We start from the raw sequence: 25,582 nt of genomic DNA, 5'->3' as shown, positions 1-25,582 counted from the left end.
CAGTAACAATAGATTACGTGTTGGATAAGAAGCCTCGTCTTAGTTTCTGGCCCAGTACTAGACTTTTTATCTCCAACACCATTCAATCAGTGACAGGCTTCTTTTGAAATGGTTTATTTGATGCTTTGGTTTTGTGACAATCCAAACAGTAGCTGATACGTCAGCTAAATGTAACATTGTTAACTTTTTACAGAATACAGAATAAAACAGAAAGAAAAAAAAACTGACAGTGTGCACAAGTTTAAATCCCGTCTGAGATGTGCAAATAACCTGCTTCTGAATATTGGTCATTGTCTGGTGGACTCATCACTGCCATCATTATCCTGATCCTCATTCTCATCCTCATCCTCATCATTATCCTCATCCTCATCCTCATCCTCATCCTGACATAATGTCAAAGTGATTGTCCGGACATTATAATTCAAATTGAACATGTCATGACTAAGCACATATATATATATATATATAACAAACAGACATGCTTGGCTTTGTTCCTACATTCACATATAGACAAACTTTATATACTATCTTTACATACACTAAATACTGTACAAGCACAAAAGGCTCCTCCCCCAGGACTTCTCTGAATTCTATAAAAAACAAAAACAAACTGCAGGAGGATCACAGAACATTGTGGAAAAAACTAATGATAGATGGTGAAAACTGAAAATCCAGTGATGATTGAACAAGTAGACCATTTACGGACATTTACAGGAGTTTTAGAAACACAGAAAACATAAAATAATCTAATTCTTAACCGTCCCTACATTAATTTTTAAATAAATCCTCAAAGTTGACGATAGAGGTTTTTGATAACTTAAAAAACACAGATGGGAAGTTAGTGGTGAGCCGTATTGTCGCTAAAATCACTCACACAGTCAACTTTTTATATATAATAATAAAATAATATCTTCCTTCCATTATATATACAGCTTATCTTCATGAGGGTTGCAGGTGGGAGCTGGAGCCAATCAAAGCTGACGTTGGGCAAGAGGCGGAGTTCACAATCACAGTCTGTCAACAACAACCAGGTCTCTGTCACATTCACACAGTCAACGTAATGACTCTGCATGTGTCTGGAGTTTGGGAGCACACACAGGGAGAAGCAGGATTCAAACCTTTTCAGTGGGAGGCCACCGGGCTAACCGCTCTCCCCCTCTGAACATCCTCTAACATGGTGCCAGAGACGTGGGAAACCGCAGCAGTGACTAAAGGTCGACCCTTGAACAATCTGGGATTTCTCTTGCCACAGTTGGAACTGCAGGTCATGTGAAGGCCACCAGCCCCCCCCCCCCCCCCAGCATACGCATCCTTGAAACCATTAATTCATTTTCTGAGCATCACAAACATTCCAGTTTTATACTTTTTCATATTCAGCATTCGAGCAAATCAGTCCAATGAACATTCAAGTCTCTAGTAAATGTCTTTTATTCTTCGTGTTGTGTGTGTGTGTGTGTGTGTGTGTGTGTGTGTGTGTGTGTGTGTGTGTGTGTGTGTGTGTGTGTGTGTGTGTGTGTGGAGTCTGAGGGAAGTTACAGCGAACAACCTGAGGAAGCCTGAGCAATGTTTTTGCAGCATGTGCTTAAGGAACAACTTTCACTGGGATGACTGGGGCACCGTCTGCTTCCCATTAAATCATCCCAACATGGGCCCAGTGGTCCAGAGTTAGTGGTTCCTATGGTTCCCAGCAGTCAGGATACAGCAGGCTCCGTGTGGTAAACGCGTCGTAACAACTTTGTTTGATTGTTGTCTTTGATCTCATTATCAAGTCCTGTGTCTGATTGGCTGCTGTTCCCGTCCTTCTTCTGTCTGGTCCTCCTATCAGCACCTGAGGGACAGCTCCTCCATGGAGTCCACCTCGCTGCTTTCCATGCAGACCTCCTCCTCCTCCTGAGGGTCCCTCCGCTCCCCGACCATCACATCCTCCTCCTCTTCAGTCGGAGGAGCAGGGGAGAGGAGGAAGGTGGGAACATCAACGCTGACAGTCGCTCCTTCTCCTCCTCTTCCTCCGTCTATCTTCCAGTCTGCTCTGGCCCCCGGCTCATCACAGAGACCCTGCCCTGTCTCCATCTCACCTGTCCCTGTCTCACCTGTCCTCAGCCTCGGGTCACTCCTCACCCCTGTTTCTCCCTCTAACTCGAACCCTGTCCCACCGTCCACAGCCAAACCCGTCTCCATCTCCTTACCCGTCATTGTTTCCTGAGACAAACCTGCCCCCTCCTCTTTACCCTCCAAACCCAGCCCCGCCTGCCCCCACATCCCCTTTTCTTCCTCATTCCCTGAATCCCCTCGCAAACTCAGCGCTGTCCCACCAAGTGACCCAATCTGTCCCCCCAGTCCCATCTCCGGACACGGTGCCATCTGTGGTGGCTGGTCTCCGGTCAGCGCCGCAGCCTCCTTGGCCTGCCTGATGCAGTTGATCCACTGCTGCTTGTTGAAGGCGTCGCTGGCCTGGAAGCTGTGGCTCTGAAGCTGACCTCCGGCCCGGTATGAAACCCGGAAGAAGTTCTTTGCTGTAAAGAGGAGAGTGACACGAGTTGTTTGTTACCAAAGAATTGAGACAACTGTTGAAAAGTGTTAAATAAACTTGTGAGGGATTCTGGTTTGTTTGTGAATAAGATCAAATAAATCTTTGGTATTATTTTGTATGATTGTACAGCTCCTGTCTTTTTAATTTGCTAAATATAAATAAATCTGAAAATAAAATCTGATTACTCTGGTTAAAAGTTACCTGAAGTTATAAGTTACTACTAATATAATCGGTACAAGGCCAAACTTCAGTGGACACCTGGTCAAAGCATATCGACTGGTTCCATCTACATGTGCCGGTAAAGATTAAAACATTAATCTGTGTTCAGAACTCTCTGGTTTCATATTGTAAGGGGAAATTCCACTGCCCAGGTGTCTCCCTGCTGTGACCTTGACAAACAGGGAGTTTGACACAACAGATAGACACAGAGGAGGATTTGCATATTAGTCTTTTTGCATATTACGTTTTATGAAGCACCTCTTTGTAGTTCTGGCTTTTTTTTAACTTGCGGCCAGTTGTTCCATTTTACCACCCGTGCTTGTTGTGTAAACTCTGCAGAGCTTATTATTATAAAGACTCAACGGCAACTCCAGTCTGGGAATTTCATTATTTCAAATCTCAATATTTTCCACCTAACCTGCAGGATTATTCCCACTCAGCCTCATAAACAAAACTAGTGAATCTAATTGGACGGTGAGTTTGTGTATTTGTCGTATTTGTGAAGTACTCACTGCGCTCGTTGTTGCTGAAGGCCCCTCTGATGGACCCGCCCACTCTCATTTCTCCGTCCGATAGGTCCTCCAGGTCCAGCTGCCGGATGGGGATTGGCTGGCGGCAGAGCTGGTAGCTGACCGGGTGGTCGTTCAGCGAGACGGACCTGGTGATGACCAGGACGTCCTGGAACAGAAAGACGTGAAGCTTCTGGAGACAGACAGAGAGAAAGAGAGGAGAGGTCAAGATGGTTTCCTTTTCCACAAATTACATTTAAAAAGTTTGGATGTGGATGAAGAGACTTTATAAACAACGGGTTTAAATTGAGGAATGTGTTGCATACAGAAGAGGAGGAGAAGATGATGTATGGATATAATATTTATATATATATATACTGACGAGTCCTCTGTTGTTCTTCAGTTCTCCGTGGCAGCTGAGGGTCCTGGACCGGTCGATGAGCTCGCTCCTCTGTCCGACCTCCGCGTACAACAGACGGTCTTTGAAGGACTGACACTCCGACTCCCCCGTCCGCCTGTTGATGTCGGCCACCACGCTCTGGACCATCAGCATCTGAGGAGCACACAGACACCATCTCACATCCACATGTTTCATTTCATGTGTTTTCTCTTCATTTAATGAACGCGGTCGGTTGAGTTTAGCCTCTTGTTGAATGTTCTAATTCGGTGCTGCCACTCAAGCTGCAGAACCAGGAGCAAACTCTCCAGCGTCTTGTCTCTGGCAAAATTGACGTCAAACCCCCAAAGACCAAACTCTGAACTGAGAGGAGAGCGAGGAGAGTCCTGACACAAAGCTCCCAGAACTCCTTCAGCCAGTTTGAGCTCTGGGAGGCGCTATAGAGTCTGGCAACTACAAATAACTCTTAACTCCACAAAGTGACTTGATTTGTGTGATACTGTGCATCTGATTGACTGTTGTTGTTTCATGTTGTCAATAATCACTCTGTGTCTGTATTCTATTCTCTTCTATCCACAGTTTGTACAAGGGCCTGTGGCTGTGGCTCAGGGGGTAGAGTGGGTCGTCCTTTTTTATATACAGAAACCAGAAGGTCCAACTGGAATTGCCCCTGACAGCTGTGCCCACAGTGCTGCCCATAGTCTGCATGTGTGTGTGAATCCGGGTGAATGGCAATGAACTTGTATCAAGACTAGAAACACACTATATAAATACATGTGGTCTAAATGTGTTGTGTTGTTTCCCTCACCGCCTCCTCCAGGTGCTGCTGGTCCGGGTGGTCGTGGGGGGTGTGCTTCAGGATCTCCCTCAGCAGCAGTGGGTATTTCATCACCCGGCTGCGGGGAATGTCCAGGAAGTTCCACAGGTCCAGCTTCCTACTGAAGGGCGACTGGAGGCAGCGCTGCAGGAAGTCCTGCACCCGCCGGTCCTGCTTCTTCTGGTCCAGCAAGGCCTTGGCCTTCACCTGGTTACTGCAGTACGGGGTGTAGGAGGACAGACAGGGCAGCTGCAGGGACACAGAGACAGACACCTGCTGAGTGACGAGCAGGACACGAGGGAAGATGGACATCACCAGGACAGATGAGCTGAATGAAGAGAAACACTCACTCACCCAGTCAGTCAGGATGTGTCCCACGTGTTCTGTGGAGCCGTCGGGTTTCCTGGCATCTCTGAGGCAACTGAGCAGAGCTGAGGATTTGTAATTATAAAATAAGAAAAAAACAATGAATAATAATGAATGTTTTATTTGGTGGCATTCAGAGATGACCCCACTCTAGTGGATCGTTTCCATGAGAAGCTGCGTGGTACCTTCGTGCAGCGGTATCAGCGAATCCAAGGTGCCAAAGATCTGGTTCAGCTCCTGCTCGGTCATGATGGACAGCTTCAGCATCGGGTCACGGTAAGCCTGCAGTGACCAAGGAACACACTCATGAGAACACTCAGAAAATACCAGAGTCTTAGGAGAAATGAAGGAGAAAGTTCTGATCTTTTATTTACCTTCTTTGCCAATTTTAGATCCTCCACCAGGTCTTGCTCGCCCTGAGCCAACTCAAATATAGCCTGCAGGGGGAGAGAGAGAGAGAGAGAGAGAGAGAGAGAGAGAGAGAGAGAGAGAATGAAGATACCTGATCGTGTTCATTTTCACCCACTTCTGGATTAGAATCAAATATTGTTTTTGTATTTAGTTTTCTTTATCCAGAGTAAATCATGAGGGTAATTTATTTTTAAAGTTCTGCAATTGTTGCTTTGTGTGCACAGAAAAATGTATGATTAACAAAAAACAACAACAACAACACATCCAGAGCTGCAGCATCGTGTCTCTCACCTCCTGTCGTTTGATCTCCTTTGGGCTCAGCGGTTGTGTGGCCCCCAGTCGGACATCGAACGTCTCGCTCCACAGTTTGCTGTCCCGGCGCTTGGCGGCTGGGGCTGCTGCCGTGGGACCCCGGGTGGCAGTGACAGAGGAGGAGGGGACGGAGAGCGACGCCGAGATGACACGCGTCTTCATCGTGGAGGAGGAGGAGGAGGAGGGAGGAGGAGGTGGAGGAGGAGGAGGAGGAGCAGCTCTCTCTGTCCGACTGTCATTACGAAAGCTGATGGAGCGCTGCAGAGACACAGAGGAGTTTTAAAACACTGTTTTCATCTCGATCTAATGGAGACACATTATAACACACACTGTAAAATAATATCTACTACATTTATTTCTTTATTTTTCACTGTTGTCTCAGGTTCAACATCTGGAGTCGGTGGAGGACTCCTCCATCTATAACCCGGTGCATAGGTCCACCAGGTAACTCACCTGTTAGAGATTGAACCATTAAAGCAGCCCCAGGTCGTTTATATACAGTGAATTAGCCCCCCCCCCCCGCCTGTAGGGGGAGCCAGAGTATAGCCGAGAGTCCTCACAGCAGCAGCTTCAGTGATATTGAGGATATTTTTTAAATATTACTTATTTTTCCAGCACCGCTTGAATTATTAAATTAAATTTTTCATTTATTTTTATTTTATAATTTCACGTGTTCTCTTGTCTTCCTCTGTTGCTGCAACTGGTGACTTTACCCGACCTGGCATCAATAAAGTTCAACTTATCTTAACTAATTGAATTATCGACAATACAAAACAAAGGAGGGGGGGGGGGGTTCACCTGCAGCGTCTCACTGATCCTCTTGAGCGGAGCCGTCTTGACGGGCGGCAGCAGGTTGGCCAGAGACGTCCCCCTGGAGACAGGCTTACTGCGCTTGGTGCTGGGCTCCTGTGGCAGAGAACAGAGTTTATTCATCTTCAGCTTATCACATGAAGACAAGAGTCTCCTGATCCAGAGTCCACAAGAGGACTGAGGTCAGGACAACAAGTCCACGTCCAACTCAGAGGACTGTCACACCTCCAGGCTCATGAGGATCTGAATGTTGTTACTATCCAGAGAGACACTGGGGCAGACAGTCGTGGACATAAAGACTTGAACTGTCCATAATATAAACAAAGGAATAACTTCTGCTCCATCTATTCTCGCAGCAGCCTGCAGCCACTGGCAGCTTCTGAACATCAAAACAGGCAACAACTGTTACTAATAGTACACTTACAAGTGCACTATTAAAATGGAATGGAATGGGAAAAATGTAATATCTAGACACAAGAGAATTCCATAAAATTCTTCATATCATGATGATTTTCATCAATAAACAAACCTGTGCAAACAAAATGACGTTAAAGGACAAAGCTTCAATAAAAAAAAAATAAATAAAAAAAAATCACTGAAACTGGAAATCACAGACACACACCAAGTCAGTTTAAAGTGAAATGAAACTGAGAAGTTGCAGCAAGAGAAATAAAATGAAATCACACAATTTACTGGTTATCAAAGCTGTTGTTCATGGACTTTCCGTAAGGGAAATGATTAACAAGGTTGTGTGTGTGTGTGTGTGTTTGTGTGTGTGTGTGTGTGTGTGTGTGTGTGTCTGTGTCTGTGTTTGTGTCTGTGACTAGAAGTTCAAGTACTTTGCGGAAAGCTGACTCTGAGTTGATGATATACTGTATGTTCACAATAGTATGACACACACACACAAACACACACACACACACACACACACACACACACACACACACACACACACACACACACACACACACACACACACACACACACACACACACACACACACACACACACACACACACACACACACACACACACACACATCATGCCTCCACAATATCAGGGTTTGTTTGTGTGTAGAAAATGCCACCAGGCTGATTACAGACCTATAATAAATCAATGTGTGTGTGTGTGTGTGTGTGTGTGTGTTTTTTGTTGTGTGTGTGCCCTGCAGCCCACAGTCAGCTGACCTACTGGAATACAGGAGCAAGGAAGTTTGCACAAACTCAGGAACCAGTTCATCAAAATAAAAGACAGACTTTTCTTTTCCTTTGTCCTCAATCGCTCAAAGACAAAGTGAAACGTTCGTCCTCAGTTTCCAACTAAAAGATGAAAGTCTCTTCTCTGGGATGAGACCGACTGTCAGTGTGTAAACCTGCTGATGATGGAGTTCTGATGTTTTCCTCTGAACAAGCAGATGATGTATTTATCAAAGATGGACGTGTTGTTTTATAAAACTTTGAGGTTGAGCGAGGATAAAACATCAGGAGATTATTTGCTCTGCACGTGTGAAGTTTCCATTGAACCTGTGGTAATGAGTTCCTGTGGGTGATGGTGTTTCAGTTGATTCAATCTGACAGAGATCAATTCAGTGCAGTCGACTGGTTTCTAACCACAGCAGGTTCACAGCAGAAAACTCTGTCACGTTCTACCTTTGAACTCGAATCTTTAACATGATAATCATGTTATTTGAAAAGAAATTTGAAAAACATGTCAACTGATCACAGTCAACTGCCATTACCTGTTAATAGCAGCATTAGATACAAGTCAGGGAAGAATCCATCAGAAAATGTCTTTCCCTTCTTTCATTAGGAGATCAGATGATTTGGAGATTAAATTTCTCCAGTAATAATGGTCTTAACAGATCTGAATGAAATTAATTTAACTTATTTATATGAATGGATGAGATTTGGTGCAAATCTGGATAATAATTTGGATTATGTAAATTCAAATTAAATAAGTATTTTTAGGTGGGTGATCTTTTTTCAGTTAGCAGATGAATATTTTGATCTTCGATGTAAACAGTTTGCACAAACTTAATCTAAATTGAATATGTGCCTATATGCAATATGGTGATAAAAGTCTGTTACCACCACTCTAGTATTTCATATATTATTCATTTATTTCTTATTCTCTATGTATCTAATTTATTTTGTCTTGTGTTGCTTTTATAAATATTTTATGCAAAGATCTTTGAATTGTACAAACGTGCGACACAAATAAACTTGCCTTGTCAAATCACATAAACTGACGAATAAGCATGGATTTGCTGTGTGAACAGAATGAACAGTAACTGTGATGCATTAATAAAGATTGTGTTGATTGAAGAAACTAATTATGCAGGAGCTGAGATTCACTCTAAAGGAAATGAGGCACATTTGATCAGATCACATGAAAACTCTGAAGTGCAGTTCCTCTGTCTTACCTCCACCTGTTTCCCCATGTCACTGTTCCCTCTGCTGAACTCTACAGGACATCCTGACCTAATCCTCTGAAGCAGCAGGCAGATGGGGCTCTGACCCGCCACCATACTGCTCAAAACACAACCCAGCACTGGGATCCGGAATCCGAAAAAATTTAAACTGGTCGAGTGGCTCAGATGAGGAGGTTTTACCACCAGTAAAGTTTCCCAACAAGGTCTGAAAGAGCTTCCACTTTAGTCTTCAGTGCTGTAAGTATCCAAAAAGCTGCTGGTACCAGCCCAGAACCCAGAGAGAACTTGGTACCAGTAGAGTTTCCAACAACAATTGTTTTGTTCTACAAGTTTGGAACCAGTTGCTCGTCTGGATCCAGTTCGTAAAGTTCAAGTGCACCTGATGCAGTCAAAGGACCGACAGGGGCAGGAGATCCAGATCCAGCTCAGCAGCAGCAGGGTTCATGAAGAGCAGAGCTTCACACGGCTCCTCAGGATCTTTAAGGCCGAGGGCAGAAGAAGGTAAAAGCTTCAGAACGTCTGGATGTTCTGTTCGTCTGCTGGCAACTGTTTTAAACGCCTGTTGAAGCTCTCTCTCTCTCTCAGAGATGGTTATCCCCCTCCTCCCTCTCTCTCTCTTTCGAAGCTCTCTCACTCTCAGAGATGCTTATCCTCTCCTCTCCTCTCTGTCTCTGACTCACTTGTTCTCTGCCTCACTCGCTGTACTTCCTCCCCCGCCCCACCCACATTTTCATGAATTGTTTTGTGGGCCACCTCTTTCCTCTGTCAGTGATCATAGTGCTTTTGCACAAAGAATAAGATTGATATTATTGATCCCATTGGTCCATTGCATTGTTGGAAGCTCGCTCTCCCACATGAGAGAGAGAACTGCGATGTGAGCATGTACGCAAATGGAAACTATGAGGTCAGACAGTTTGCTTGGATGGTAAAAACTTTACGGACGATAGCTCTGCACCCAGCTATACAATGCAGAAACGGAGCAAAACACCAAATAAGAGTAAACAAGTGTAAATAAATGTTGTGTCTATACTTGAGTAAAGCTCATAATAGCTGTCCTGTGAGACTTCACTGATCAGTGGATCATCAGTCGATACCAATCTGAGCTGTAACGATCCCAGTCCGAGGAAGAGGAGCCTGCAGGCAGACACAGTCCTGGTTTCACAGCTCGTGTTCCAGTCAATGGGTTTGAGTTGGAGAAACAAACATGTGAACACAGACCCACTGTGTCGGGACGTGAACATTTCCCACATTCTAGGGTTTAAACGTGTTTCCTGGTTCAGGCAGAACTTGGAGATGTTATTATTATAGAGCTGAAGCAAAAGCTGTTAGACTAGAACTAACGTGTGAGTGTTTAATAATGATAATGAAATTAATTGTCGGGTCTTAAAAATGTCCATCAGTGGTGAAAAAACACAATTTACTGAGGTGTGATATTTAATGGTGACTTTTTTTTCTAACCAACAGTCCAGTCAACAAAGATATTAAACAAAGTAAAACTTCAAATCCTCACGTTTAAGAATCTGTAGCCAAAGGAACCAAATTCATGTTCTGCTATCTTAGTTTTGGATTTTGGATAAATGGCCGCACAACACAAAACTTAGAAAAGTGTCTCCCTATACTCTAGGAAATACATTTTTCACCATTCGCTCACGTTTAATAAACAACCGGATTAATCTAGAAAAGAATCGTCGTATTAATTGATCATATAATTAATTAGTTGCAGCCATAATTCTGCATGGTCATGGTAACGGTTAAAGTAAGTCAGCAGAGAACGACTGTAAATGAAAATATGTATATTCATGTAGATGTAATGACAGTCGAGCAGCATGCACATTACCAGGAACAGAAACAGCTAAATCCAATTCATTAATTATCTAAACCTGAAAGGTCTAAATGTCTGACATGAAAAAAAGCCCATTGTGTTATTCTTAGAAACATTTCCCGATGGGTTCCAGTGAAAGTTGAGTCAGAGCATCGACGTTGATTTGTGCCTTCACATGAAAAAGAGCTCACGACACCACTGACCACGGCTCAGCCCTCTGATTCAGATCCATTGTCTGTAAATGGAAGAGCTGAGGACGCCCTGATATAAGAACACAGAGCGGGAGTCATCCACCGGGATCAGCTGTTTCTACTGACACAGAGAAACTGACTGGTATTTGAATTCAACAAAGAAGTACGGTTGCTAATGGAAGAGTTGGGTTTTGTTCTTTATTACTGGTGAAGAGACAGAATAAAAATATGATAGATAAATTGCCTTGTGCTTAAATGTCCGAAAACCTTTAAAATAATTGAAACCTAGAAAGACCAAACACTGCCCATCTTCTTAAAGTCAAACTACAGAGGCCGCATTTTCATCAAAAATCCTTCACTGACATAAAAGAGTGTTCTGTATCAAGCTAAATGTTTCAAGATTAAAAGTTTAGATGTTTAAAACTTGAGTGGACAAAACTAAACAACCTGATATAAAGCCACGAATATCAAAAATACAGAAAACTGGTTCTTTCACAAAGTACCAACTCATATTACTTGAAAACTACCAGAGGAACCATCTCTTACTCCTGTTTGCTTCCAAACAAAAGTGTCTTCCCACTGCTTGGTTCACTGAACCAGATCGATAGCTGTTAATCAACCATGTGACCCTGAGGGCTTCAGCAGATTTTAATTAACAAGTAAAAAAAAAAGTCAATAACGACTCTGGAGCCAAACACAAACCTCTGAAGTGAATAAAGGACGACAGGACTAAACATCTGTTTAACATGCGGAGCAACAATGATGACAAGTGATTAATTATTCAAAAAACTACTTTGATAGTTGATTTATAATTTTGATAAAAGTCCAACATTGTTCGTCTTCTCTTATATGAGCAGGTTCTGCTGCTTCTCTCTGTTTGATTGATTTTTAAACTGAATATTTTGCGGATTTGTACAAAATAACAATGGACCAGGAAAATATATTCAGGATAAATGAACATTTGATGGGAGATAAATATAAACCCTTATCTTAACCTTTGACCTTAAAAGAGACAGAGCGTTCTCCAGGTCCTGTTTTATCAGTGGGAGTACAATGTGACAGTCTGTGACTCAAGAAGCCGCAGGGAGGAGCAGTGGACAAACAATAGAGTGTAATTCATTTCTGCTTGGTTATCTGGCAGCGTTGGTTCGTACCAGCATCGAACTGACGGTTTGTTTGGGTCTGTTTGTCGCACTGCAGCCACTGAGCAGGCGGGACATCCTGTGTTAGAGGGAGCAGAGAGGGAAATGCCCAGGAAGGAACGGGCTGCTGCCAGGGAGCTAACAATACAGTGAAGCCCCCCCGAGGGTCCACAGTCAGACGCCCTCATGTTTCTATTCCTATATATAAATATGACCGACCACCACAGATTTATAATCTATTAAATAGAGTCCATTTAATCAATCAACGAGCATTCTACAAGATTATTATATAGATGAATCAACATTTCTCTAAACATTATAACTCTGAAATAAGTTAAATTAAGCTAAGCAACTTTAAACAGGCCCAGGGTGACTTAAGTGACAACAAAGAGACACAACCACAGACACTCAAAACAACGACAAAGATACACAAAGAGTGACCCGAATACACAACATTAACAGGGAGACACAAAACAATCCAACAACTACAGAGAGACACAAATTGAAAAGAAGAAGAGACGTTAAGCAGAGTGAACATAGTTTCTAATCATGAAGTCAAACAACTATAACAACAAAAAGATGCAAAACAACAGCAGAGAGACTCAAAATTACTACACAAAGAATAAAAGAGCCACGTTATTGTTAATACATGAGTAAAATTTTTTGTTTCAAGGTTGCATTAGTTTAAAAGCAACACATTGAAGCATTTACTGAGCAGCAGCGCCCTCTGCAGCCACATGTGGGGATTTATTCTGTCCGGCTTCTTGTCTTAATTGATGAAGTGTTTTTAATGTGGAGAAAAAACTAAGTCTGTCCATCTCAGGATATTACCCATGATCCTCTGCTTCCTGGACCAGAAGAGCTGCTGCTGTAACGAATCCACCAAACTCTTCATATTTTAAAAGTTTTTCCTTATTGTTTAAAATTGTATGTGAAAACCGACAGAAGTTCAACTTTAGATGACGACAAACACAAACACCAAACTGCAGCTGTGAAGTCACTTTTTTGGTTTTTACATTTTTGGGTCATTTTCTAAAGCGTCAACATTCTACAACCATAATATTTCTCCTCGTTAAAGTAAAGTCCAACATGTCCTCATATCATTAAAGCTTTCCTTAGACATTCCAACACTAGTCCACAGTGAAGAGAAGTGAGTTTAGAGGAGCTGAACTTACATTGATGTCCAGACTGCAGAGACTGAGGGAGTCTGCATCTCTGCTCGCCTGCTTCCTCTTCTTCTGCAACACACAAACACAGCGTATATAGATTAAATTATGTTTTTACTGGTAAACAAAACACTCAAACATAACGTGAAAGGTGATAAACCACAGATTGTATTTAAAGATGGATGAGATGATGGGTTCCAAAGCGTGAGGCCAAAGTGTGTCTAGGTCTCCCCCTAGTGGCTGGCTGCAGTATAGCTCATAAAGCCCACCTTAGTTGAAGGTGACAATGAACAAAAGTTATGCTGCCATGATGACGACAACAGGAAGTCCGATGGAGAAGGTCGGCGAGGACAAAGAGCTCAGGACACAAGGACAAGGAGAACAAGAGAAGAAAGGGAGGATGAGGGGAGGACATGGAGAGGTGGTGAGTGAGGGTGGGAGGACAAGAGAGGAGCCAAAGAGGGGGAGAGTAAGAGGAAAGTCAGAAAAGAGGGAAGGAAGAAAAAGGGCGAGAGGAGGAGGACCGAAGAGGAGACGAGTGGAGAAGTGAGGAAAGAAGGAGGCGAGGAAGAATAAAGAAGAGGGGATTAAAATGGATAAGAGGAGGAGAAAAGAGGCGGGGGGGGGGGGGGGGGGGTAAGAGAGAAGACAGGTGAGGAGGGGAAAGTAGAGGAGGACACATGGAAAGAAGGAGGAAGAAAAGGAGGAGGGAAGATGGAAGGATGAGAGACGAGGGTGAAAAAGAGGGGAGAGGAGAGCGGGAAAAATAATGTAAAAAACAAGCGATGGGAGAGAGGGATGAATGAGAGGAAACGGAAGGAGGAAAAATAGAGAAGACAAGAAGAGGGTAGAAGTAAAAGGAAAGTCAGAAAACAAAAGGGCGAGAGAAGGAGAGGAGATGAGTGCAGTCAGATGGATTAGACGAGAGGAGAGGAAAGGTGAGGAGAGGAGCGAGGAGACGAGAGGTGAAAGAGGAAGGTAGGATAGAGGAGAAGAGGAGGAGAGTGGGAGAGGAGGGGACGAAGAGAGGGGGAGAGAAAGAGGAAAAGTCAGAAAAGAGGGAGGAAGAATAGGGGGGAGAGGAGGAGGACCGAAGAGGAGACGAGTGGAGAAGTGAGGAAAGAAGGAGGCGATGAAGAATAAAGAAAAGGGGAGTAAAATCGATAAGAGGAGGAGAAAAGAGATGGGGGGGAGTAAGAGAGAAGACAGGTGAGGAGGGGAAAGTAGAGGAGGACACATGGAAAGAAGGAGGAAGAAAAGGAGGAGGGGAGATGGAAGGATGAGAGGCGAGGGTGAAAAAGAGGAGAGAGGAGAGGGGGAAAAAGAATGTAAAAAACAGGAGATGGGAGAGAGGAGTGAATGAGAGGAAACGGAAGGAGGAAAAATAGAGAAGACAAGAAGAGGGGAAAAGTAAAAGGAAAGTCAGAAAAGAAAAGGGGGAGAGAAGGAGAGGAGATGAGTGCAGTCAGATGGATTAGACGAGAGGAGAAGAAAGGTGAGGAGAGGAGCAAGGAGACGAGAGGTGAAAGAGGAAGGAAGGATAGAGGAGAAGAGGAGGAGAGTGGGAGAGGAGGGGAGAAAGAGAGGGGGAGAGAAAGAGGAAAAAGTCAGAAAAAAGGGAGGAAGAAAAAGGGTGAGAGGAGGAGGACCGAAGAGGAGACGAGTGGAGAAGTGAGGAAAGAAGGAGGCGAGGAAGAATAAAGAAAAGGGGAGTAAAATGGATAAGAGGAGGAGAAAAGAGGCGGGGGGAGTAAGAGAGAAGAAAGGTGAGGAGGGGAAAGGAGAGGAGGAAGAAAAGGAGGAGGGAAGATGGAAGGATGAGAGACGAGGGTGAAAAAGAGGAGAGAGGAGAGCGGGAAAAATAATGTAAAAAACAAGCGATGGGAGAGAGGGATGAATGAGAGGAAACGGAAGGAGGAAAAATAGAGAAGACAAGAAGAGGGGAAAAGTAAAAGGAAAGTCAGAAAAGAAAAGGGGGAGAGAAGGAGAGGAGATGAGTGCAGTCAGATGGATTAGACGAGAGGAGAAGAAAGGTGAGGAGAGGAGCAAGGAGACGAGAGGTGAAAGAGGAAGGAAGGATAGAGGAGAAGAGGAGGAGAGTGGGAGAGGAGGGGAGAAAGAGAGGGGGAGAGAAAGAGGAAAAAGTCAGAAAAGAGGGAGGAAGAAAAAGGGTGAGAGGAGGAGGACCGAAGAGGAGACGAGTGGAGAAGTGAGGAAAGAAGGAGGCGAGGAAGAATAAAGAAAAGGGGAGTAAAATCGATAAGAGGAGGAGAAAAGAGATGGGGGGGGGGGGGGGAGTAAGAGAGAAGAGAGGTGAGAAGGGGAAAGTAGAGGAGGACACATGGCAATAAGGAGGAAGAAAAGGAGGAGGGGAGATGGAAGGATGAGAGGCGAGGGTGAACAAGAGGAGAAAGGAGAGGGGGAAATAGAATGTAAAAAACAGGAGATGGGAGAGAGGAGTGAATGAGAGGAAACAAGGAAAAGGAGGAATAATGGAGAATGGAGAGGTGGTGAAAAACGGAAAGGAGGTAAAATAGAGGAGACAAGAAGAGGGGAAGAGTAAAAGGAAAGTCAGAAAACAAAAGGGGGAGAGAAGGAGAGGAGATGAGTGCAGTCAGATGGATTAGACGAGAGGAGAAGAAAGGTGAGGAGAGGAGCGAGGAGACGAGAGGTGAAAGAGGAAGGAAGGATAGAGGAGAAGAGGAGGAGAGTGGGAGAGGTGGAGGAGAGGAGGAAGAGAGGAGGACAAGGAGAGGTGGTGAGTGAGGGTGGGAGGACAAGAGAGGAGCCAAAGAGGGGGAGAGAAGGAGAGGAGATGAGTGCAGTCAGATGGATTAGACGAGAGGAGAGGAAAGGTGAGGAGAGGAGCGAGGAGACGAGAGGTGAAAGAGGAAGGAAGGATAGAGGAGAAGAGGAGGAGAGTGGGAGAGATGGAGGAGAGGAGGAAGAGAGGAGGACATGGAGAGGTGGTGAGTGAGGGTGGAAGGACAAGAGAGGAGCCAAAGAGGGGGAGAGAAAGAGAGGAGATGAGTGCAGTCAGATGGATTAGACGAGAGGAGAGGAAAGGTGAGGAGAGGAGCGAGGAGACGAGAGGTGAAAGAGGAAGGAAGGATAGAGGAGAAGAGGAGGAGAGTGGGAGAGGTGGAGGAGAGGAGGAGGAGAGGAGGACAAGAGGAGGAGGAGCAGAGGAGGAGGAGGAGGATGTTGAGATCAGCTTGGCGCAGTGGAACAATAGCAGGAAGTCGGCTGTTTGTTCAGTATTGTGTTGAGATGTTGTTGTTGCCCGGACGTTACACAACCTGGCAGACTTTACCTTTAACACACCGTCGCTATAGAAACCAGCGCAGAGGAAGAGGAGGAGTCTGCTCCTCACGTCCATATAAGGTCTGTTCTCTTAATGACCCTCTGTGTGAGGACGACTGGGGCAACTGGGAAATCCACAGAGCTCCTTCCCCAGTCTGAGTGGAGCTGGACTCACGTTGAGCATCTTTATATCAAGTTGTTAGTTTAGAATCTCAAGCGATGGACTCACGGTGTCCTACTGACTCTTCACTTATCCCTGAACTGTTGTTTTGTCTGTTTTTTGTTGTTGTTTTGTTGTTCACATGATAATCAGAGTCAATATCTGACGGGGATTTCAGGTGTGTTTTGATAATTTGTCAGGTCGGGTTCGCTCATGTTGGTCGTGTTGGTAGAACCCGAGTCACGTTTACACCAGATTTACTTTCTGTAAATATAAAAACATAGCGATACTAGAAGTTACTGCCCCTACTGGTCAAATCCAAACTGACACAGGAAGTGCGAAGCAGCCACTGAACCGATTAGCATCGTAAAAAGTAAGCCTTAGGAATAATTGCAAATTTTTTCAATATTTATATATATATACTAGTAGTTTTCAGATTTTTTTAAAACTCTGTAATATCGGCCCCCACAAATCCATATCTGTCATAAACATACAGATGTGCATCATGGTTCCATGTGTGACAACTGTTCATTAACATCATTATAACAAAATAAACACTTTCCCTTCGTCTGACACAGTTTGACTGAGACTGGAAATCGGACTCTGGACTTAAACAGTTACTAATCGTATATATGAAACAACAAACGAGACAAAGACTTCTCATCTCTGTGTGGAATCAACCTTCAGAACCCTCAGAACCCTCAGACCTCTCAGAACCCTCAGAACCCTCAGAACCTTAAGAACCTTCAGAACCTCCAGAACCTCCAGAACCTTCACTCTGACTGGGACACAGACTGAAACTCACCCGGTAGTGAACAAAGAGGCAGCAGCCCATCATCAGGACCAGATGTGCTTCTCAATCCCACTTCAGGTGCTAATGAATCTCTCTCTGCAAACATCTGCTGCTCCTCCTTCTCCAGATCTCCTCGTTTGTTTTTACCCCAAAGTCACATCAGCTCTGCTTGAGTTTCTCCTCCTCACGTGAACGTCAACATCTGCGATCTCTTCTCTCCTCCTCCTACTGTGGAGTCCTGACTTCTCTCCTCCTCCTGTGGAGTCCTGACTTCTCTCCTCCTCCTGTGGAGTCCTGACTTCTCTCTCCTCCTGCACAGTCACATTGCTTTCTCCTCGTTCTCTTTCTCTTTATCTCCTCCAGTGCTCTTTCTGCTCCTCACTCTCTCTCTCCTGCTGTTTTTCTAACCTCCTCGGTCGGCCGCCTTTCTCCCTCGTCCTTCTGCTCCTCCGACTCATCAGGTCACAGTCTGAGTGGAGGAGCAGACCCTCCGGAACAGGAACCATTCACAATATGTGTGTGTGTGTTTGAGTGTGTGTGAGTGTGTGTCCAGTCCGTTCCTATTGGACAAACAGGAAGTGATGGGGGGGGGAACAGGCGTCTATAATTAGGAGCTACAGGAGACACGGAGACACCGGCGACAGAGACTTTGACACAAACAACATAAACTGTGGTTGATAATAAATCTCAGTGGAGGTTGATTTTGAAGCGTCAGTGTTAATATGACATGATTAATAGTTTTATCTCCACACTCTGATTATTGATTATTGATAGATGATGAAAACAAAACTCAATTAAATCCATATTTGTTGTGAACACGTTTTTTTTTTTAAAACAGCTCCAGTTCTCCTCGCTTCCCTTGCACAGTTTTATCAAAGAGCTTGAGCGGCTGTGGCTCAGGAGGTAGAGCGGGTCGTCCACTAGCCCCAGAAGGTCAGCGATTCGATCCCAGTCTTCCCCATTAGGCGTTCTGAAGTGTCCTCAGGCAAGAGGCTGAACCCCACGTTGTGCTGCTGAGGTGTGTGACTGAGGTGTGGAAGAGAAATGTTCTGTCCCCTCGCTCTCTTCATTCAATCCTCAATCTTCATGTGAGGAGGACACCACCTCCTGCAGGACTCCTCGTCCTCTGACAAGATTCTGTCCTTTTGAGGGACGTTGTGTTCAGACTTTTTGATTTCAGTGTCCTTGTGTTTGGACCTTTGGTGGATTCAGACGTGTGCAGTGAACACAAAGACACATTTCACATGATCTGTGTTCTTACCCCTCTGAGGGACCAGCCGTCAGGAGAGAAGAGACAGGGAGGAAGTTTCCGTCTGACGCGTCGACCTGGTGGGAGACAAGAATACTTAGAACACATGGGTTTAGGGTTGAGTTGGAACAGAGCTCCCCCTGGTGCTGTCTGTCCGTCAGTGCATCTAAACCACAAACTGAGTTTTTCTATTATTTTTATTATTAGCATTTGAGTGAGTTTATCTACGCTGAGTGTGAAACATGGAAGTGACAATAAACTTGAATCTGATTCTGAAGGATCTATTAACTTATTTGAATCTATTAATAATTTTAACCATTCTTAAAAATAAAAAAAGGCAATAAACAGACTAAAGAAATGTTTTTGCACAGTTTTTGCACAGCTTCTGACACTGACACTGTTCACTGTTTTGCATTTTGCATTTCACTTTTTACTTCACTTTTTATATCTTTTATATATTTTTATTTAGATATGTTTATGTCTAAATAAATGTTAATTAGTATAAATATTAGAAAAAGTGACTAAATAAGATGTAAATAGTGAGTAAATATATATTGTTTCTTTTTATTGCTTTCTTATGTGTGTTGTATTTATTGTGTTTTTATGTTTCTATGTTCATTGTATGCACCAATAACCAGAGAAATAAATACTTTCTGATTCTGATTCTAATTCATCCCAACATCATCCGACTCTCTGATTGGTTGTTTCTTACAGCAATGCTCTCTGGGAGTCAGGTCACAGTCTTGTCACGTTTCATCTGATGAGGCAGATTTATATTTTCCACTTCAGTGTCTCATTGTTTTTAAAAACGATGATTCAACCATCGCAGGAACCTCACACGCCCAGTGAGCAGTGGCCAGGAGGTGACATCACCGCCGGCCAGCGTCTGAAGCAGAACCTCAGCTGAACAACAGTCGACACGTGTCAGGGTTTCAAACCGACATCCCACGGAGGACAGATCTCAGATCAGCTCAGCAGCTGCAGACGACTGGAGTCAACACCGAACAGCATCATCCTCACAGAGGAGAGGCGACAGCACGAGGCCTGACGCATCCAAACAAACCTCAGAAATTACGTTTAATGTTTTTGTATCATTGATTAATGTTGAACTGGGCGTTTACAAAGTTACATAAGTGCTCATGTATTTGCAGCTGTGAGCAGCAGGTTGACGACTCAGAAGCTGCTTGAGACTTTGAGACCACTGTTCAATTGTTGTGTGATTAAAATAGAAAGTATAAATGCATGAAAAAATGTCTGCATCGTTTTCCCCCTTAAAAGATCAACAAAATGTGTAATTTGCCAAACAGAGCCCAAAACTTTGCAGTAATAAAACTAATGCTAATGATGATAAGTCGTCGCTGCACCCCCTCTCCCACCGTGACACGTGGAGGTTTGAGTCTAAGGCAGGAAACGACCAAACAGGCACAAAGTCTTCACGACCTCTGCGGCCCCCTGACCACATGGTGTAAGGTCAGAGGTCGTTTCCTCCGCCAAAGACTTTATGTTTTCACTCCTGTCCGTTTGACAGTTGCTTGATTGCACGATTACAGAAAAACCACAAGATGATTTAGAATAAAACTTGGGGGTCGGATGTAACACGGGTCAGGAGAGAACCCATCCAAGTTTGGTGCAGATCTGGATCAGGGTCCGGATCCAGGGTTTGTTTTCCACTTTCTTTAACATTGTGAAAAAGGGCGTCTCTCAACATATCTGATGATTTCTTGGGGGAATACTTTGCACGCACGCATATCAGGGACTGGAAATCTACTGGTGTGTGACATTTGGTTGAGATCAAAATCAAAATCCAGATCTTGTTCATGTAAATGTGGTTTTTAATGGAAGTCACAAACAGAGCTGCAAACCTGTAACTAACATCAGTGCAGCTGAGATCATGTGGATTCATCAAGTTCATATTTGTCTTCAACGGTTTTAGAACGATGTCCAAACCAACAAGACGGATTCGGTGAAGAATCTCAGGGGGGAGCTAAGAGTTCTACTGAGAGACGTCCTCACTGAGAGCACTGTGGACGTCTCTCAGAGTTCTACTGAGAGACGTCCTCACTGGAGGCAGACACACGTCTCTGTGAGGATGTCTCTAAGAGTTCCACTGAGAGACGTCCTCACTGGAGGCACTGAGGACGTCTCTCAGAGTTCCACTGAGAGACGTCCTCCGTGCTTCCAGTGCAGCAGAGTAAAAGAACCTGAGACACATAATAATCCTGGATTCAGATCAAGTCTGATGATGATGAACAAGATTTTATCAAGAAACCTGAAACCTACAAACTGACCAGAGCTCTACAGCCTCCTCTCTGTGTGTGTGTGTGTGTGTGTGTGTGTGTTTGTGTGTGTGTGTGTGTGTGTATCATACAAGCTTAAATATGCATGTCTTTAAGTGTGACTCATTCATTCCTGGGAGTTGCAATGTTTTTTTCCAAAAGCACAAATCATCCCACCCTGGACACAGACACACACACACACACACACACACACACACACACACACACGCACACACGCACACACACAGACACACACACACACACACACACACACACACACTCGTATAATCCAGATCAGAGGTGTGTTTTGCTGCAGGGTCACAATTTTCTCTCTCTTGGTCTTTCTCTCTATTTCTTCGGCTGAATCAAACATCAAACCCCCCCCATCTGTTTTCAATCTGTCTCTCTCTCTCTCTCTCCACACACACACACACACACACACGCACACACACACACACAGATAGTTTACTGTATTTTATGTTCATGTGTTGATTATTTTGTGAAGTGCTGTTTCAACGATGAACTTTCAAACTTAATTATTTAGGATTATGAGACTTTTTCTATGATTCAGATGTAGAATAAAACAAACAGGTGGGATGGAACCATTTCCTGCTGGTGTGAGGACACAGCTCAGGAAACAGCCGAGGAAACGCTGACCAGCTGATCTCGGACCAGCAAACCTCAACTCAGACCTGAACCTGCTGCGATAAACTTACTTTAAACTTTACTGTTCAAAACCATACACATTCAAGATTATCTTTTGAATTGAAAATGTGAGTTTGTGAAGCCTGATCTGATTTAGACTTTCAGAACCCACATTTATTCAAATACAAGAACTAAAAATGCATTAATGTTAAAGAGTAAAAATGTATTCTAAAGTTCTTTTTAAAGGCATTTATCAGTTCATGTTTATCTCTGGTTGATTCATCAATTAGTTTATCTAATTTTAATTACTAATTCAATATTATTTAATCTTAATTATTAACATTGAATTAACATTTTTCAAGTGAAGAAGCCCAGACAAATGATTTCAAGTTTCAGCTTCTTTTTTTTATTACATTTCCTGACATAATAAAAGACTAAACAAATAATCAATTACTTGATCATAATAGTCCCAATAATCAATGATCCCAATAATCATTAGCTACTGACCCAGTTTATATACAAACATATGATCCTGTCACTCTCATCAGTTTTCATTCATTTTCATAATATCAGACAGATTCTTCCCTCATCAAGACCCTGTTATATTATAACATGTTGTTCCCCCTTTATTCAGTGAATTTAAATAAATTAACTTCCAAGATTATGAATTATTAAATTAGTGTTAGTTTCTTTTTGCTAACTTTAGGAAACACTTTGGTTAATTGAGTCTGTTAACTCTTTTCTTTCTCTCTCTCTCTTTGTTCTTACGTTGAGCTGAGGGTCGTTCTCTTTGACCTCTGACCTCTTGACCTTTTTTATTTTAGTGCTTTTATTGTGTCACATACGTGTGAAACGTTCAAAGCACAGAAGCAAAGCAGAGCAGAACTTTGACTGTGTCTGGGCTGTGGGACACATCTGACCTGATTTAAGCTGTTAATCACAACACACTCTCTCACACACACACAAACACACACACACACACACACACACACACACACACACACACACACACAGATACACACACACACAGTGGTGGAACCTGCAGGGCGACATACTGTCAGCGGAAACGTAACGATTAGTGTCGGAACAAAGCAGCAGAACAGAAATCACTTCATTGTGCGTCGGCAGCAGAACAACATTCCTCCTCCGATCCTCAACTGACACCATCAGCAGCTTCTTCTTTGATTTGAAAACTAGACATTTATTTAGCTCTTTGTGAATTTAACAGACCACCAGATGAGGTTGTGATTGTTAAAGTGTCTTTAACGCTGCTGCTGCTGCAGAGCGACACTCCCATGATGCATTGAGCTCCTGTCTCCTCCCCTTTCTCTACATCTGTCTCATTTCCCCTACACACATGTTCATGTAAAGTGGTTTCCTGGTTTCTCTCTCTCCTCCTGTCACTGTCTGCAGGTATCCCCACTCATCTTGATCATCCCCTAGTGGTTGGCTGCAGTATAGGTAATAAATCCTGCCTCCTCCATGTTCGCGAATGGGACATGGAACAAATGATGTCAAATAAATGTAAAAACAGGTTGAAACGTTTCCTTCAGCAGAAGCTTCTCCGCTCAGAGAAAGATTCAGATAAGTTCACTTGATGCTTCTGGAGGTTAAATGAACCAGAGTCCAGATCTAGATCAAGGACTTTGGGTATTTTTCCGAGTACTTCTTCCGTTAGCATCCTCTTTTCACACTGAGCTGCTGTGATGACAAACTGTTTACAAAAGCCTGTGTGTGTGTGTGTGTGTGTGTGTGAGTGTGAGTGTGTGTGTATGTGTGTGTGTGTGTGTGTGTACTTGAGCATACACCTTATGAAGTGAGGACATGTCGGTCGCTCCTAACGCCTGTTTGATGGTTAACATGGTTTTAGGTTTAGTTATTAATTATTTAATTTCAGGTTCTGGTTAGAGAGAGTCCTCACTAAGATACAGTACAAGTACAGGAATGTGTTGTGTGTGTGTGTGTGTGTGTGTGTGTGTGTTTGTTTAAACTCACTCTCAGACAAACTTGTGACTCAATGAGCTGCAATAAGAAACCCTTCTCTCTCTCTCTCTCTCTCTCTCTCGTACACTGCACAATGTGTCAGCTACCACAGATCATTCATAGTCACCAGACTGAAACTTTTCTACATAGTTTTTAAACGCACGCACACGCGCACACACACACACACACACACACACACACACACACACACACACACACACACACACACACACACACACACACACACACACACACACACTTTCTATCTCTTCACATTCCTCTTCTCTTACTCAAACGGAAAAACCTCCATTCACCATCTTTCTTTCTTTCTTTCTTTCTTTCTTGGTAGAAAATAGAAAGTGTCTCTCACCTTTGACCCCGCTGACATCCATCACCTGCCCGCATCTGTCTGCAGCTGCTGCCGCCACAACGGGCCCACGGGCACCGGATTCAAACCAGCAAACAAACCGACAGACCAACCGACAGACTGGGTCCAGCTGCTGTCTGTCTCTGCTCCGGAGGACAAACTTCTCTGCTGTGATAAAAGTGTAAGTTCCGGTCTCGGCTCAGCTGAACGACAGACTGAGAAACACTGAGTCCTCAACGTCAAGTTACACACACAACTACACACCTGTTTTCCAGGCGAGCCTTCAGAATAAGAGCCACGGTCACATCTGGTTTTCAAAATCACCTCCTATGGATGGATTACTGAGGTTTCCACAAACACACACAAAACCAGTTTAGAGAGATGAAAAAGACTAGAAGGAGATGTAAGAAAAACCTTTTCAAATACATACATGGCTGCAAAAGACACAAAATGTTGCACAATGAGTAGAAAAACATACAAAACTACTGCCAGGATACTTGAAAAAGATGCAAAATCAACACAGAGACACACAACTACCACAAACACATGTTAAACGACATCAAGACGCATACAACTATAATTTTAACAGTGATGCAATATCCCAGAAACACATATTATTCAATCAGTCGTACTCCTGTGTACAGAAATGGAAAATGCTTTAAATGTAACCAGGAGGTGTATTGTACCATAATCCATTAACACAGATTGAAAGTGTTGTAGGCAAAAGAGAAGACATAGGAGAAGATGACATTAAAAAAAATGTCATCAGAGTATTGAAACCAATAAGCAAACTGGTATTTTTCTTGGTTTAATTATTTAAACTAGAAGGACACTCTGAGCTCAACAAGGCCCAGCAGACCTCCCAGTAAAACACGAAATCCATTCTTTTATTTGAATCTGCATCAAATTTCACACACTCCTGAAAATCAGCCTTGAAGTTCCACGAGTTATATTCTGAGAAATCATTGAACATGTTAAAAAACTGTATTTAATAAGTTTGATTGTTCCACTACAAGCTGACCAATCAAACATCATCTAATTAGTGAATTAACTGAAAATGAAAATATCCAACAATTGAAGCCATGGTCAAGTGTCAAGGGTTCCGTGCTTTTATTGTGAAGGCCGGCCGCTGCTGGGCCTGTCCGTGCAGCTGTGTGAGTTCTGGAGGCTCCTGTTGGTTTTGGTGTTGACGCTTCACAGCTCCCACACTGAGGAGCTGTCCGCTGCTCTTCATGTCAGACTCTCTGTGGCTTTCATTAGAAGAAACTCAAACTCGTTTGTCAGCTCGAGCCCAACCAGAGATAATAACGAGCCATAAATCATTATAGATACTTATTCACTGAGTGTTCGTGGCTTTAATTGTGCACAACTACATTTAGCTTCGTGCAAAGGTTTCATAAGACTCTTAAACTCTTAAGAGACATTGAAGAACAACAACGACAAGGTTTCATTAGATGGATTTATTTATTCTCTACATTAAGGTACTATAAAACAGTACATGTACATAGAAAATGTAGAAAAATAACAGTCTAACTATACAAAAAGACATTTCCAAGAAAAAAAAAATTACTATATAATAAAAAAATACAAATAATATTTACAAGTAGGAAATGCTGAATGTTCCATGAGAATGAAACAAGAGCTGCTGATGAACCAGACGCTTTGATTTTCACCAGCAACAGA

At 43.4% G+C, this 25,582-nt stretch overlaps 1 protein-coding gene across 3 annotated transcripts; it reads right to left on the bottom strand.

Annotated features, from left to right (window-relative positions):
- Positions 1-98: 98 nt before the first annotated feature.
- arhgef3 (Rho guanine nucleotide exchange factor (GEF) 3) lies at positions 99-24,115 on the bottom strand. 3 transcript variants are annotated; one of them, XM_053444176.1, is made up of 12 exons: positions 23,903-24,115; positions 18,641-18,705; positions 13,133-13,195; positions 6,360-6,467; positions 5,541-5,819; positions 5,213-5,275; positions 5,024-5,120; positions 4,827-4,903; positions 4,464-4,721; positions 3,641-3,811; positions 3,262-3,451; positions 99-2,513 (listed from the first exon to the last, which is right to left on the bottom strand). In XM_053444176.1, the coding sequence occupies exons 1-12, from the start codon at positions 23,922-23,924 to the stop codon at positions 1,822-1,824; spliced, it is 2,085 nt and encodes a 694-aa protein (XP_053300151.1). In that variant the 5' UTR covers positions 23,925-24,115; the 3' UTR covers positions 99-1,821. The 3 variants fall into 3 exon arrangements, with proteins under 3 accessions (XP_053300151.1, XP_053300167.1, XP_053300157.1); XM_053444192.1 differs by lacking the exons at positions 18,641-18,705; positions 23,903-24,115 and adding an exon at positions 17,392-17,908; XM_053444182.1 differs by lacking the exons at positions 13,133-13,195; positions 18,641-18,705; positions 23,903-24,115 and adding an exon at positions 8,794-9,483.
- Between the last annotated feature and the right edge of the window lie 1,467 nt (positions 24,116-25,582).

Source organism: Pleuronectes platessa, chromosome 2, assembly GCF_947347685.1.
Source record: "Pleuronectes platessa chromosome 2, fPlePla1.1, whole genome shotgun sequence".
NCBI classification, from domain to species: Eukaryota; Metazoa; Chordata; class Actinopteri; order Pleuronectiformes; family Pleuronectidae; genus Pleuronectes; species Pleuronectes platessa.
Note: the sequence above shows the minus strand (reverse complement) of the source record. Positions and strands in the feature narration are given on the sequence as shown.